We start from the raw sequence: 14,917 nt of genomic DNA, 5'->3' as shown, positions 1-14,917 counted from the left end.
TTTTTTTTTTTTTTTTTTTTTTTTTTTTTTTTTTTTGGTTTTCCGAGACAGGGTTTCTCTGGAGCCTGTCCTGGAACTAGCTCTGTAGACCAGGCTGGTCTCGAATGCTTTATTCTTTTTTTGTTTGATTTTTGCTTTCGGAGACAGGGTTTCTCTGTGCAACCCTGGCTGCCTCAAACTCAGAGATCCACCTGCCTCCACGGAGTGCAGGGATTAAAGGCGAGCGCCCGTCGTCACCCAGCATTCCCTGCGTTAGTGTCCTTGTCTCACCTTTCCACCTTCCTAAAAGCCTGCCTGCCGCCTTCCGTGGAGGTCCAGTATAAATTTCTGAATTTACTCCAGCACGTGGCTCAGTGGCAGGGGACTTGCTTAACATGATTGAGGCTGTAGATTCATCTCCAGGACCACCAAAAACAAACAAAACAACAATAACAAAAACAAACCAAGGGGAGAGCGGTTAAGCACGGGGTGATGGGAAGTGGGAGCCCGGAGGGAAGATTATCTGTGGGAGGGAAGAGAACCCTCCAGGGAAGGCATATGGGGAGACAAAGCGGGAGACTCAAAGCAGCAGTACTTATGTACAACTGCAGAGAGACCCATCACTGTGTATACTACAAAAAATTAAACCTTAAAAAAAGTCGAGACTGCCTGGCATGGTGGAGTATTCTTTAATACACTGGATGGCAGAGGCAGGAGAATCTCCGTGAGTCCAAGCCAGTCTGATCTACAGACCGAGTTCCAGAACAGCCAGGAAGAAATAGAGAGACCCTGTCTCAAAACAAAACAAAGGAGAGAAACGAAGGGGGAAAAATCGGGGCTGGAGCAATGACTCAGCAGTTGAGAGCAATTGGTGCTTTTGTAGAGGACTGGGGTTCAATATGGAGGCTCTTCTGGCCACAGTGGGAACCAACACACATGACCTATATTCTTTCACTTAAATAACAATAATAAAAATCTTTAAAAAACAACAGCTGGGCCCTGCAGTAGTGACACACGCCTTTAATCTCAGCACTCGGGAGGCAGAGGATCTCTGTGAACAGCGCATGTTCCAGGATGGGCAAAGCTACACAGAGAAACCCTTACTGGAAAAACAAAACAAAACCAACAGCTGGTTGTGATAATCCCCACTCCTCCAGAGTTAAGCAGCTACAGAATCTGATAATCCCTGCCCTACATAGCAAGTTTAAAGCCAGCCAGCAGTCCATAGTGAACCCCCTTCTCACAAAAGAAAACAAAGAACCCAGTTTGCCAAAGATAAGCAGACAGTAGAAAGAGAAGTTTGCTGGTGAACGCCACAGCAGTCTAGAAAGGAGGGACCTTGAGTACTGGGACTATGCTTAGGCATGAGACTGGGAAGCCAGGGTTTGCAGGACAACTGAGCCTCTGTGCTTTGATTTTGGAGAAGAGGGCTACTTTGAAACCATGACCATATTTTTAAGGTCCTTCTCCCAAGAAAACTTGGCACACACACAAACTACACATGATTCTGTAGGTTCAGTGTTTCCCTGAGAGCAGCCGTGGCTGAGGTCTGGAAACCGAAGAGCCAATGATCAGTATGGGTTGTACTTTCTCTTTGATGCACCCCAACTGGCTCACTCCAACGTGGATCTCAACAGCAGCCTCCAAGACAATCTATTCTCAAGAACCCACGTTAGTGACAAGAGGAAATCTACAAACAACAGTTTATCTAAATACTCTTATCTTATTGCTAAATACTCATTTGGGTTTTTTGTTTGCTGTCCTGGAACTCACTCTGTAGACCAGGCTGGACTCGAACTCAGAGATCTGCCTGCTTCTCCCTCTGAGTGCTGGAACTAAAGTTGTATGCCACCCCTGCTCTGAAAGACTCACTTGTTTGTGTAGTATGGTTCTAGACTTTCCAGTCCTATATTCTAGATAAGCAAACGTTTGCAAAAAAAACAGCTGAAAAAGTAGGAGTCTAAATTTTAGTGCTGAGGCAGGCATCTCTTTTGTAATTCCAGCACTCAGGAGGCTGAGGAAGGATTGCTACTCTGAACTTCGGAGTGAGACTCTGTCTCAAAACAACACCACCACCACCAACAACAACAAATCTGGGAGTGGTGGAGCACATGCTTTTAATCCAAGTACTTTCTAGGCAGCTGAATCTCTGTGTTCCAGGACCATGCATATAAGAATGAGCACCCATTGTGTACTAGGTTAGGGCTGGACACAGGCCTGGCTTGGACCAGCTTGAGTTCTTCCCTCTTCCCTCTTGGACCCACCCCCTGAGTCAGTGTTCTTGGCTGAAGATATTTGCAGTTGTGATTTTTATGATGGAGGAAGGAAGCACCTTTGTGGCTAATTGTCACGTAAGGATTTCCCCCAGATCACAAGGCCCACGGTCGCCAGCTCTTGCTGTCCAGGGTTTGGTATGTGGAGTTCTGGAAGGTACTGTGGCTACATCTCACATCTTTCTCCACCTAAACTTTCAGGGCCAAAAGACAGGCACAGCTATACAGCCCCCTCCACATTCAAGGGATGTGTGACAGATGGAAACAGCAGAACAGAAATAACCAGTGAGCTCAGCCAACTGTGAGTCTTCTTTCCAGGCCCAGGTTGTTACCAAAAAAGCTCTAGTGGAAATGTATCATTTAAGGGTCAGTGAGTGTTGCAGCTGAAAGTCAAATCTCACCTTCTTTGTTTAAAAATACAAAACAGTAGCCAAGAGGATTAGCTTCCTTTGACTCCCTCCCTCTCCCCAGCCCTCCCTTACCCCTCCTCTCCCCACCACCACCTGCACAGGCCAACCCGGGCTACACAGTGAGGCCCTGTCAAAATTCACATTTACATTCATATTAATAGTTATAAAACAAGCATTTCTCTGTCCTCTGAGGAAAAAAAATTCTTTTCATAATGTTAATCCTGAAATTCACCAGAATAGCCAGTTCCATCATTTTGGCTGAATTTAAGCAAGCTTTTATTAAAATTTACATATCGACCAAGATGGAATTTGCTCAGAACCCACATCTGGAAACATCCAGGTAACTGACTCCTAGACAGGTGTTGGTGGGGTTTATATGGACACAACCCATGGGCCACCGTACTTTCCCATGAAGCTTTATTTATTTATTTTTTTAAGAACCACAGCTCCCAGAATGCCAGGAAGTTACCTGGTCCTTAGGTAGGTAGGGTTTACAGGTTAACTTCAGGTCTAACAACCAAAAGTGTTTCCCCTTCCTTCTAGTTTTTATCTACTATGTTGACATTTGCAGGCTACATTTTGTAAGATTACCCTCTAGATCACTAACTTTTATCTAACTCTTTGGTAAGTGAACAGCTCAATTCAAGGTCTTATAAACGTTTCTGCTTCTCCCTTTTGAGGTTAATCTTCCTCTAAATGTAAAAGTCTACTTTTAATCAGCCAAGTCCTGATCTGGGCTAAATTCATTGGTCTTTGTATTCCCGACAGTGCTCCCATTAGGACTACAGAGGTGGAGGAAGCACCCAGGTCTGAGGAAACGCCCAGAGAGGAAAAGTTCATTCAGAGGAGCTCTCTGGAGTGTGCGCGGAAGGCTGCCGAGCTTCGGTGAGAGCTAACATTCTGTGCCTCAAACTATACCGAGGCCTTTTTGTTTGAGCTTTTCTTCACCACAGAGGAAAAGTGGTTATTTAGGGATAGATTAAATCTAGACGTAGACCTGGAGTGAGAAACTCTGAATATAAAGAGGTAGGTGGGTTAGGTCTTGTGGCACATGCCTGATCTACATAGAGACAGGGTGACAGGATAAAACCAAAGAGGAGAGGGGACGGGAAGGAATGAATTTCTCTCTGCAGTCCTGGCTGCCCTGGAACTCACTCTGTAGACCAAGCTGGCCTCGAACTCACAGAGACCTGCCTGCCTCTACCTCTCAAGTGCTGAGATTAAAGGTGTGCTCCACCACTGCCCGGCTGGAGCTGATTCTTTTATTCCATCGAATGTTTCAAGAACTGAAAACTTGTCTGACTTGTGTGGAAAGTACTTCTACGTGCTGGTCGAAGGACTGGGGACTTAGCTCAGGGCAGAGATGGCTTGCCTCTGCCTCTGGGGTGCTAGAATTGAAGATAAGACTCGCAATACCCGACAAAGAGAAAAAGAGACGAAGGAGATGGCTCAGTCAGTACGCTGCTTGTCACACAAGCCTGCGGACCAGGGTTTGAAACCTCAGCACCCACAGAAAAGCAGGTTATCCCTGCACTAGGGTGTCGGAGACAAGGGGCTCTCTGGAGCTCATTGCTAGCCAGGTTCTATGTGAGAGACCTTGTCTTGATATGTAAAGTGGAGCGTAGGAGAGGAAGACACCCAGCATCAACCTCTGGCCTCCACACGTGTGTGTGAGCATGAGTGTGAACACACACACCAGTAAAGGATGTGTGTGAGCATGAGTGTGAACACACACACACCACATGGATAAGTGACTGCATTGTTTAGATCAGCTTTTTAGTTTCATAACAAAATTGAATAAGGAGTACCACACACCCTTGTCTCCACAGCCTTTTCAGGTTATTTTTATTTAGATTTTTAATTTTCATTTTATGTATATGAGTGTTTTGCTTGCGTATATGGCTGTGCACCATGTGAGTTGCTGATACCCGTGGAGGGTAGAAGTTGGACCCAGCCACCATGTGATGCTGGGAATTGAACCCCAGTCCTCTGCAAGAGCAACAAGTGCCCTTACCTTAGCCACAAGGCCAACTTTTCAGCTCCTCCTTATTTTTCAGATTTATGTATTTCTTTAATGTAGGATGTTAGTGCACTGTGTGCGTCTGGTGCCCAAAGAGCCAGAAGAGGGCGCCAGATCCCTTGGAACCTGGGTTGGCTGCTGTTTAACTTGGGACTAGAATCTGCTTGCCAAGAACAGCAAGTGTTCTTTACCACTGAACCCCAAGTAGAGCCTTTATTACAAAAATTAACTAGTAACCAGAACACACCTTTAATCCCAGCACTTGGGAGGCAGAGGCGGGCAGATCTCAGTGAATTTGAGGACAGCCTGGTCTACAAGGTGAGTTCCAGGGCAGCTAGGGCTGTTACACAGAGAAACCCTGTCTCAAGACACAAACGAATGAATGAATGAATGAATGAATGAATGAATGTTTACTGACAGCCAGTTTTTAATTAGTTTACTGGTGGCACACGTTTTTAATTCAGCACTTGGGAGGCTGAAACAGGCCAATCCTTAGGAATTCAAGGCCAGCTGGTTTAGAGAATTCCAGGTGAACTAAGGTTACGTAGTAGGATCCTTTCTCAATGAAAATAGAAATAAAAAGAACGGGGGCTGGAGAGATGGCTCAGAGGTTAAGAGCACTGCCTGCTCTTCCAAAGGTCATGAGTTCAATTCCCAGCAACCACATGGTGGCTCACAACCATCTGTAATGAGGTCTGGTGCCCTCTTCTGGCCTGCAGGCATATACACATTTATTGTATGCATAATAAATAAATAAATAAAAATAAAAATTAAAAAAAAATAAAAGAAAGAAATAAAAAGAACATCAAAACAAGCTAATATTGACACAGAGTCAACATTTGATATCAAAGTTCATTCTTAGGGAGCATTGGTGGCACACACCTTCAGTCCTAGCACTCTGGAGACAGAGTCAGGCAGATCTCTGTGAATTCCAGGCCAGCCTGGTCTACAAAATGAGTTTCAGGACAGCCAGGGTTTTGTAGAGAAACCCTGTCTCAAAAGAAAAAAAAAGTTCATTCTTGCTGTTGTGCATGCTGGGAGTTTGGGCAAATGTGTAATCATACGGATCTGGATCCGTCGTAAATCACAGGGTATTGGCCGCCCTGAAAACCTCTTGTGCTCTGCCTGTTTACGTCTCTTTCCCCAACCTCTGATGACCGTTGATCCTTTTGATCTCGCTGTTTTTTTTTTTTTTTTTTTTTTTTTTTGGTTTTTCGAGACAGGGTTTCTCTGTGGTTTTGGAGCCTGTCCTGGCTGGAACTTGCTCTTGTAGACCAGGCTGGTCTCGAACTCACAGAGATCCACCTCCCTCTGCCTCCCGAGTGCTGGGATTAAAGGCGTGCGCCACCACCGCCCGGCTTCGCTGTTGTTTTTTCTTTTACCTAAAGCACTGTTTAGCTGGGACTGTGCGAATACAGCTTTGTGTGTTCGCGCTTTTCACTTCATCATACGCATTTGGGAGTCCACCCGGTTTCCATCCCTTCACAGCAGCCCACCTCCGACCCACCTGCCACCTCGGGCTGAATAACAAACAGTCCATTGAGTTTTTTGTTTTGTTTTTTTGTTTGTTTGTTTGTTTTTCGAGACAGGGTTTCTCTGTGGCTTTGGAGCCTGTCCTGGAACTAGCTTTGTAGACCAGGCTGTGTTGAGACACTGTTTCACGTAACCCAGGCTGACCCAAGCTCACTGTGGAGCAGAGGACAATCTTGAAGCTCTGGTCCTCCTGCTTCTACCTTCCAAGTCTGGGGTTACAGGCATTCACCACCACCTCTGTTTTATACAGGGCGGGGGACCAAGTTCAGGACCTATCAACTGGGCTAGAACCGCAAGCCTGTGGAGACCTGCTCAGGGCTGAAAGGCTAATCCCACGTGTAATTAATCGGAGGTCGAGTCTAAGCAACAATGTAATTATAGACTTTGTTCATATATGACTAGTCAGGAGAGTGAGGGTCACTGGGGCAGAGTGAGCCTAAATCCTTACTAATATCTTTTAAACCTTTTTTCACTTTCTTTTCTTTTTCTTTTTTTTTCTCTTTTCTTTTCTTTTGAGACAGGATTTACTAAATAGCTCTGGCTGTCCAGGAACTCACTCTGTGACATCAAACTCACAGAGATCTACCTGCCTCTGCCTCCTAAGTGTTGGGATTAAAAGTGTATGTCATCAAATATTTTTTTCTTGTATTTTGAGACAGGGTTTCTTTGTGTAGCCCTGGCTGTCCTAGAACTCTCTCTGTAGACTAAACTGGCCTTGAACTCAGAGATCTGCCTGATTCTGCCTCCCAAATTCCAGAGTGCTAGGATTAAAGGTATGCCCCACCATGCCCAGCTAAATTATTTTTTTAAAAAGGAAAAAAGAAAAAGGCCTTACAGACCAGGCAGAGGTGACACACACCTTTAATCCCAGTAGCCACACTAGTTTGCCAAGAAACTGGGTGGTAGTGGTGCACACCTTTAATCCCAGTCCTAGAGAGGAATATAAAACTAAAACAGGAGGAGACAGCTCTTAGACACAGTCTATTCCTGAGATTCCTGGAGGCAGGATCGCCATTTTAGACTGAGGTAAGAGCCAGTGGCTGACTGGCTGATTTGCTTTTCTGACCTTTAGGTTGAAACCCAATATTTGTTTCTGGGTTTTTATTAATCATGCTACAGTGGGGTTTGCCTTTAACCCCAGTACTCGGGAGGCAGAGGCAGGTGGATCTCTGTGAGTTCAAGGCCAATCTGGTCTACTGAGTGAGTTCCAGGACAGGCTCCAAAGCTACAGAGAAGCCCTGTTTCAGGGAAGAAAAAAAAAATAGCAACAACAAAATAGGAGGAAGGACATTTTGCAGACTGTGTTTCAACTTCCGATGTGTTCTGGGGTGACAGAAGAGACAACGACAGGAGGTTCTGGGTCCCTGAAGGAACGGTTCAGTGTCTTCTGTTTACAGAGCTTCCATTAAGGAGAACGTGGAGCTGATTCGGCTTAAGAAACTCTTATATGAAAAGAATGCCTCATTAGCAGCTACAGAAGCCCAATTAACACAAGTTCAAGAGGTGAGTTGCTATAATCAGCTGTGCTTTTTAGAGGGGAAAGTCAATTAGTTCTTGTATGAAGTCCTAGGTCCATTCCCTAGGACTGCAAAAAGGGGAGGGGGTGTAACTTAAAAAAAAAAAAAACTACTGCCAGGCAGTGGTGGCGCAAGCCTTTAATCCCAGCGCTCGGGAGGCAGAGGCAGCCGGATCTCTGTGAGTTCGAGACCAGCCTGGTCTACAAGAGCTAGTTCCAGGACAGGCTCCAAAACCACAGAGAAACCCTGTCTCGAAAAACCAAAAAAAAAAAAAAACTAGCAAGGCCGTGGTGATGTGCACCTTCACTCTCAGCAATGAGAAGGCAGAGGCAGGTGGATCTCTATGAGTTGGGGAGGTGAATGCAGACACACTGAAGGTCAGGTCCTAGAACCTGTCTGTTAGGAGGTGAATGCAGACACTGGAGGTCAGGTCCTGGAACCTGTCTGTTTGGAGGTGAATGCAGACACACTGAAGGTCAGAGGTCAGGTCCTGGAACCTGTCTGTTAGGGAGGTGAATGCGGATGCTGAAGGTCAGGGCCGAGGACTTGTCTGTGATGCTTCAACACGTAGACAGTGCACAGGTGGAGATAGGTTTTGAACAAGCTGGTCATAAGCTCAAGTTCTTCTCTCCAAAAGATCTCAAAGCCTTTGAAATGCATGATATTTGAAATTCATTTTAGTACATAGAGAGAGAATATCTTTAGGAAAGTGATTACAGGCCGGGCAGTGGTGGCGCACACCTTTAATCCCAGCACTCAGGAGGCAGAGGCAGGCGGATCTCTGTGAGTTCGAGGCCAGCCTGGTCTACAAGAGCTAGTTCCAGGACAGGAACCAAAAAGCTACGGAGAAACCCAGTCTTGAAAAATCGAAATAAATAAATAAATAATAAAAAAATGATTACAAAGTACCAGTAGTTACTGGTTACAGGTGAACAAATGTAGGAGCTGTAGGAGATTTTATATCGTCCTGATGTCTTCAGATGTCTCAGGAATTGCAGTAGCTCAAGGCACTCATCAACAACAAGGCTGTGACCAGGCTGAGAACCTGTCTCAAAAAACAAATAAAAACTAAACAAACCAATCAAAACCAGGGAAGGGGGCTAGAGAGATGACTCAGAGGTTAAAAAAAAACTTCTTGTTCTTCAAAGGATCCAGGTTTGATCCCTGGCACCCACATGGAGGCTTACTGTCTCTAACTCTAGGTCCAAGATATTTGATGCCCTCTTATGACCTCTGCAGGAACCAGGCACATAAGTGGTGCACATAAATACATGCAGGTGAAACACACATGCTCATACAATAACTAAATCTGAAAAGAAAACGTTGGGGCTGGAGACATGGCTCAGCAGTTAAGAGCTCTTCCAAATGACTTGGGTTCATTCCCAGCATCCATATGGCAGGCAGCTCAGAACTATCTGTAACTCCAGTGCCAGGGGATCCAACACCCTCACAAAGACATACATGCAATCAAAACCCCAATGTAATGAAATAAATAAATGAATGAATATATATATTCATTCACATATATACATATATAAATGCAAAACTACAGGAGAACAGAATAAGACCAGAATGACTGAAACAGACTTCAGACACAGAAATCCTGTAGAAGTCCAGGACAGGCCAAGTGGTGGTGGCGTACACCTTTAATCCCAGCACTGGGGAGGCAGAGGCAGGTGGATCTTTGTGAGTTTGAGGCCAGCCTGGTCTACAAGAGCTAGTTCCGGGACAGGCACCAAAACTACAAAGAAACCCTGTCTCCAAAAACAAAACAAAACAAAAGAAGTCCATGACAGGAGAACTACGCAGACTAGTTGAGGACCCAGCGAGAGAAGACTGCAGAGAAAGGGATCTCACTTTGATAAATCCAGGACACAGAAGAATGAGTTCTGTCCCCAAAAGGAGAGAGAGTGGGAGCAATAGAGAAATGGAAGGTGGCTTCTGGACTCCCGCTTTAGGTGAGTAGACCTGGTGGCATCAGTCTCCACGGTCGGACCTTCCCGTCCCGCAATCAGCACTGTTCAAGACCTGGGTGCTCTGCTGAGGCATGGAGTATCTTCTCTTTTCCCCTCTCTCTTTCTGAAGTAAGGTCTCACTGTGTAGCCCTAATGGGCTTTGAACTTGCTCTGTAGACCAAGCTGGACTCAAACTCATAGAGACCCACTTGCCTCTGTCTCCCAGGTGCTGGGGTTCAAGGCGTGGGATACCACAGCCAACTTATCTTATAGAGATGTCGAGTTTCTCATGAAATTGCTGATTATTGGTGAAATAATACTTACTTATTTTTTCCAGGCATATGAAGACTTGCTCCAGAAGGTAATTGTTGTTGTTTTTTTTTTAAATATTTATTTATTATGTATACAATATTCTGTCTGTGTGTATGCCTGAAGGCCAGAAGAGGGCGCCAGACCTCTTTACAGATGGTTGTGAGCCACCATGCGGTTGCTGGGAATTGAACTCAGGATCTTTGGAAGAGCAGGCAATGCTCTTAACCACTGAGCCATCTCTCCAGCCCGTTGTTGTTGTTTTTAAGACAGGATCTGTGTCAGCACTTTCTCATCAGGACCCCCAGCCCACAAATAATTACCCAGGAACTTATTAATTATGAAAGGCTACCTGATTTATCATTTTTAAGCTATTTATTTTTCTATGACTGTCTGTACCCATTTTCTTTGATTCAGTATCTAACTGCATTTTAAAGCATCCTATATCTGTTTAGAGCTTTTCTCGGTCTGGACCTGACTTCACTGCATTCCTGCAGCATTCTCTGACCATATCAGAGAGATCTTAAACTGTTTGGCCTGGTCCTCTGCCACGGCTTTGGCTTACGGCACTGGTGTCCGGCTCAGCCCACTCTGGGTCCTCCTAACTGTCCCAACTCTGGGAAGCTGCTGTGTCCTCCCTGCAGCCTTTGTATCTGGTTTCCTGCTGCAGCGTAGTGAATCAGCTGCTCCTAGCAGTGCCTCTGAAGTGAGCCTCAGGGCCTCTTAACCCAGCCTCCTCTCTCTCTCTCTCTCTCTCTCTCTCTCTCTCTCTCTCTCTCTCTCGCTCGCTCCAGGGTTTCTCTGTGTAACAGTCCTAGTTGTCCTGGAAGTAGCTCTCACAGAGATCCACCTGCCTCTGTCCCCTGACTACGAGCCTGGCCTTTGAAATGAGGTGTGTTTCTGTACCTGGCAGCAGTTATGCACTGTGTACATGTAGTCAGATTTTTCTTTGGGCCATCAACTCACAAATAATGACGTAGAGACTTACTATAAATTGTGAAAGCTCAGCCTTACCTTAGGCTTGTTCCTAACTACATTGTATAACTTAAATTAACCCCCCTCTTTTTGGGGGGTTTTTCAAAACAGAATTTCTCTATGTAGCTTTGCAGCCTGTCCTGGAACTCATTCTGTAGACCAGGCTGACCTTGAACTCCTGCATGATGGGGTTAAAGGTATGGGTCATCACCACCTAAGTAACCCATGTTTTTAAATCTGTGTTCTTCCACGAGGCTTGTTACCTCATCTCCACGCTGTCCACCCTGCTTTATCCATAACTGTCTCTTGACTCTGCCCTTCTCCTTCCCAGATTCCTCTCTGTCCTCGGAAGTTCTGCTTAACCTTTTCCTGCCTTGCTATTGGCCATTCAGCTCTTTATTTGACACCTTGTCAAAGACACATCCTAACTGCATAAACCAGTATTCTACAATGAGGATTGTTCTCCATAGTTTTGTTTTGTTTTTCAAGACAGTTTCTCTGTATAACAGCTCTGACTGTCCTGGTGCTCCCTTTGTAGACCAGGCTGGCTTCAAACTCACAGAGATTCACCTGTCTCTGACTCCCAAGTGCTGGGATAAAAGGTGTGTGCCACCACTGCCCAGTCAAAAGGTAATTAATAAAGTTTCTTTAAATTTATTTCTTAGAGCATCAGGCTGGAGAGATGTTTCAGTGGTTAAGAGCACTGCTCTTCCAGAGGACCGAAGTTCAATTCCCAGCACCCAGCCGGGCGGTGGTGGTGCACGCCTTTAATCCCAGCACTCGGGAGGCAGAGGCAGGCGGATCTCTGTGAGTTCAAGACCAGCCTGGTCTACAGAGCTAGTTCCAGGACAGGCTCCAAAGCTACAGAGAAACCCTGTCTCGAAAAACCAAAAAAAAAAAAAAAAAAAAAAAGGACAATTCCCAGCACCCACATGGCAGCTCACAACTGTCTGAAGATCCAGTTCCAGGGGATCTGACACCTTCATACCAATGCACATAAAATAAAAGTTAAATAAACCATAAAAAATTAAAAAAGCCGGGCAGTGGTGGCGCACGCCTTTAATCCCAGCACTCGGGAGGCAGAGGCAGGCGGATCTCTGTGAGTTCGAGACCAGCCTGGTCTACAAGAGCTAGTTCCAGGACAGGCTCCAAAACCACAGAGAAACCCTGTCTCAAAAAGAAAAAATTAAAAAAATTATTTCTTAGTAATTAGAGCAATCAAACCCAAAGAAATCTATGTTCTTCTCCAGGTTACATTATAGCAGAATCAAGGCATCTAAATTAGTTATTGTTTCTTTTTTCTTTTCTCTCTCTTTTTTTTTTTTGGTCATATTCTATTTGTTATATTTGTTGTATATTTGTTTTGAGCAAAATTGAAACACAATTTCTGAGTTGAGAAATATTTGGAGTGGTATTTTTTTAGCTTATTATCACAGTAAATTATAACACTCAAAAACTTCCAAGAGTATTCTTTTTTTTTTAAATCTTTTTTTTTTGATTTTTTTTATTTATTATGTATACAGTGTTCTGCCTGCATGTACACCTGCAGGCCAGAAGAGGGCACCGGATCTCATAGATGGTTGTGAGCCATCATGTGGTTGCTGGGATTTGAACTCAGGACCTCTGGAAGAACAGTCAGTGCTCTTAACCTCTGAGCCATCTCTCCAGCCCAGGAGTATTCTTTTGATAAGCAATGAGTTATTCTGTGTCTGTCGCAGATACTCTGGTGTCTCCAGTCTTTGGGCGAACTCACTACTGTGAATGGGGTCCAGACAAAACTGTGGCTGAGGGTCACCAAGAAGCTCATCTGGTCTCAACAGAAGCAATCACAGAAAATGGCTCACAGCTTCAAGAGCTGAAATAGTGTTTTCCAAGGAGCAAGGGGAGAATTATCATTTTAGAAATCATTCAAATATCTTAGAGAATTAAGGCAGCTTTTGAAAATGGCACCTAACTTAGAGCCAGGGATTAATTTGGGTCTTGGAGAAATTCCAGGTCCAGTGGTGACTCATAGCATCTCAGTCCTGCCTAAGAGGAAAACTGCTCACAGAGACGCGCTAAGGAGAAAAGCACGCGGTCTCTTTACGGTGACCAGGCATTGTGTTGCTCGTTGTCCTCAAAGTCTGTCTTAGTCAGTGTGCTGGGAAGAGACACCATGACCACCGCAACTTTTCTAAGAGAAAGCATTGTTTGGGGTTTGCTCACCGTTTCAGAGGTTGAGCCTGTTGTCACTGTGGTGGTAGCTTTCACTGTGGTGGGAACAGTAGCAGCACACAGCCACATAGTGTTGGAGAGGTTCTGCATCCAGATCCCTAGGCAACAGGGAGAGAGAGAGAGAGAGCCACTGGGCTTGGCTGGGTTTCTGAAACCCCAAAGCCCACCTCCCGGTGACACACTTCCTCTCACAAGGTCGCACCCACTCCAATAAGGCTGGACCTCCTAATTCCAATCAAGTACTCACTCCTAGATGACCAAGCATACAAATATATAAATCTATGGGAACCTTTTTTATTAAAATCACCACATGGTTGTTCTTGGTGGCCTCTGCCTAAGAATGTTGGAGTTGCTGCTGTCTGGAGACCATTTCTGCAGAGTCAAGGTCTCAGCCAATAATCGGTCCTAGAGGAATTTCCCGTTGTCTGCAGAATCAGGGAATACTGAATGCAACCCATGACGCCTTCCTCAGCCAAGTGAATGAGCTCAAGGCAGAGCTAATGGAGGAGAGCAAGAAGGTCGTGAGCTTGAGGACACAACTGGAAGATGTGTCTGTCTTGCAGATAACGCTGAAAGAGGTAAATAACAGCGGTGCCATATTCCAGGGGTGGAAGCAGCTCTTATAGAGTACTTGCCTAGCACAGATAAAGCCCTGGCTTTGATCCCCAGCATGGCATGAAGGCAGGTGTGGTGCTGGGCCTGGTGTCACATGCCTTCAGTTCCAGCACTGCAGAGGCAGAGGCAGGGGGATCCCTGAATTCATTCTGTCCCGCTGAAACCCCACCTCAAAGCAAAGCACGTGGTGGTGCTGATGCACAGCTGTGGTCTCAGCAATCTAAAAAAAGGAACAAGAAGGTGAGATATTTAAGGTCTTTTGTGAGCTTGAGGCCAGCTTGGGCTACATGATAAACAAACAAACAAACAAAAACAAAAAAGAGCTTCCTAGCAACAATATGCCTTTTCATGAAAACATTTCTTTTCCGTCTTCTCGCTTTGCTTGCCTGGGTGTCTGTGCACCACATGAGTGTCTGCTGAAGTCAGAAGAAGACATTAGATCTCCTGAAAACTGGAGTTACAGATGTTTGTGAGCCATCCTGTGGGTCCTGGGAATCAAACAGGTCCTCTAGAGCAGCAAGTGTTTTTAGTTCTAACTGTCTCTCCAGCCTTGCTACTTAATTTTTTTATATGAGAACAGTGAGCCTCAAAAGTGGTTAAACCACATAGTTTAGATGATTGCAATATTTGAGAATCTATACTTCTGTATTTTCTAGACTCATTTCTCTTTTCTCTTTCTTTTTCTTTTATTTTTTTGAGACAGGGTCTCACTGGGTAGCTCTGGCTAGTCTGGAATTCACTATGTAGGCCAACTGGCCTCAAACTCACAGAGATCTTCCTGCCTCTGCCTCCTGAGTGCCAGGGTTAATTGTGTGTACCACCAGGATTGGCTGTTTATTTTTTTCGTTATGTTTGTTTGGTGTGTGTCTGTATATGCAGGTACATAGACCACAACTCAAGGGTGGAGGTCAGAAGGCAACTTTGGAGTCAGTTTTCTCTTTCTGTCATGAGGGTCCTGAGGATCAGACTCAAGGCTTGGTGGCAATCACCTTTATGTTCTGAGCCATCTCCCTGACCACTTTTTTTTTTTTTTTTTTTTTTTTTTTTTTTTTTTTTTTTTTTTTTTTTTTTTTTTTATGATGCTTTGCCATTTCTCTGATGGTTGTAAGGAAAACGT

At 45.0% G+C, this 14,917-nt stretch overlaps 1 protein-coding gene across 1 annotated transcript in view; it reads left to right on the top strand.

Annotated features, from left to right (window-relative positions):
- Positions 1–14,917, top strand: part of Rpgrip1 (RPGR interacting protein 1) — a 65,175-nt gene that overhangs the window by 17,794 nt on the left and 32,464 nt on the right. Inside the window, 5 exon segments of the mRNA XM_050129511.1 lie at positions 2,410–2,553; positions 3,431–3,547; positions 7,613–7,718; positions 10,025–10,048; positions 13,617–13,763. Coding sequence (XP_049985468.1) covers positions 2,410–2,553; positions 3,431–3,547; positions 7,613–7,718; positions 10,025–10,048; positions 13,617–13,763 — 538 coding nt within the window.

Source organism: Alexandromys fortis, unplaced genomic scaffold, assembly GCF_014885135.2.
Source record: "Alexandromys fortis isolate MF-2015 unplaced genomic scaffold, M_Fortis_MF-2015_v1.1 scaffold_285, whole genome shotgun sequence".
Classification (NCBI taxonomy): Eukaryota; Metazoa; Chordata; class Mammalia; order Rodentia; family Cricetidae; genus Alexandromys; species Alexandromys fortis.
Note: the sequence above shows the minus strand (reverse complement) of the source record. Positions and strands in the feature narration are given on the sequence as shown.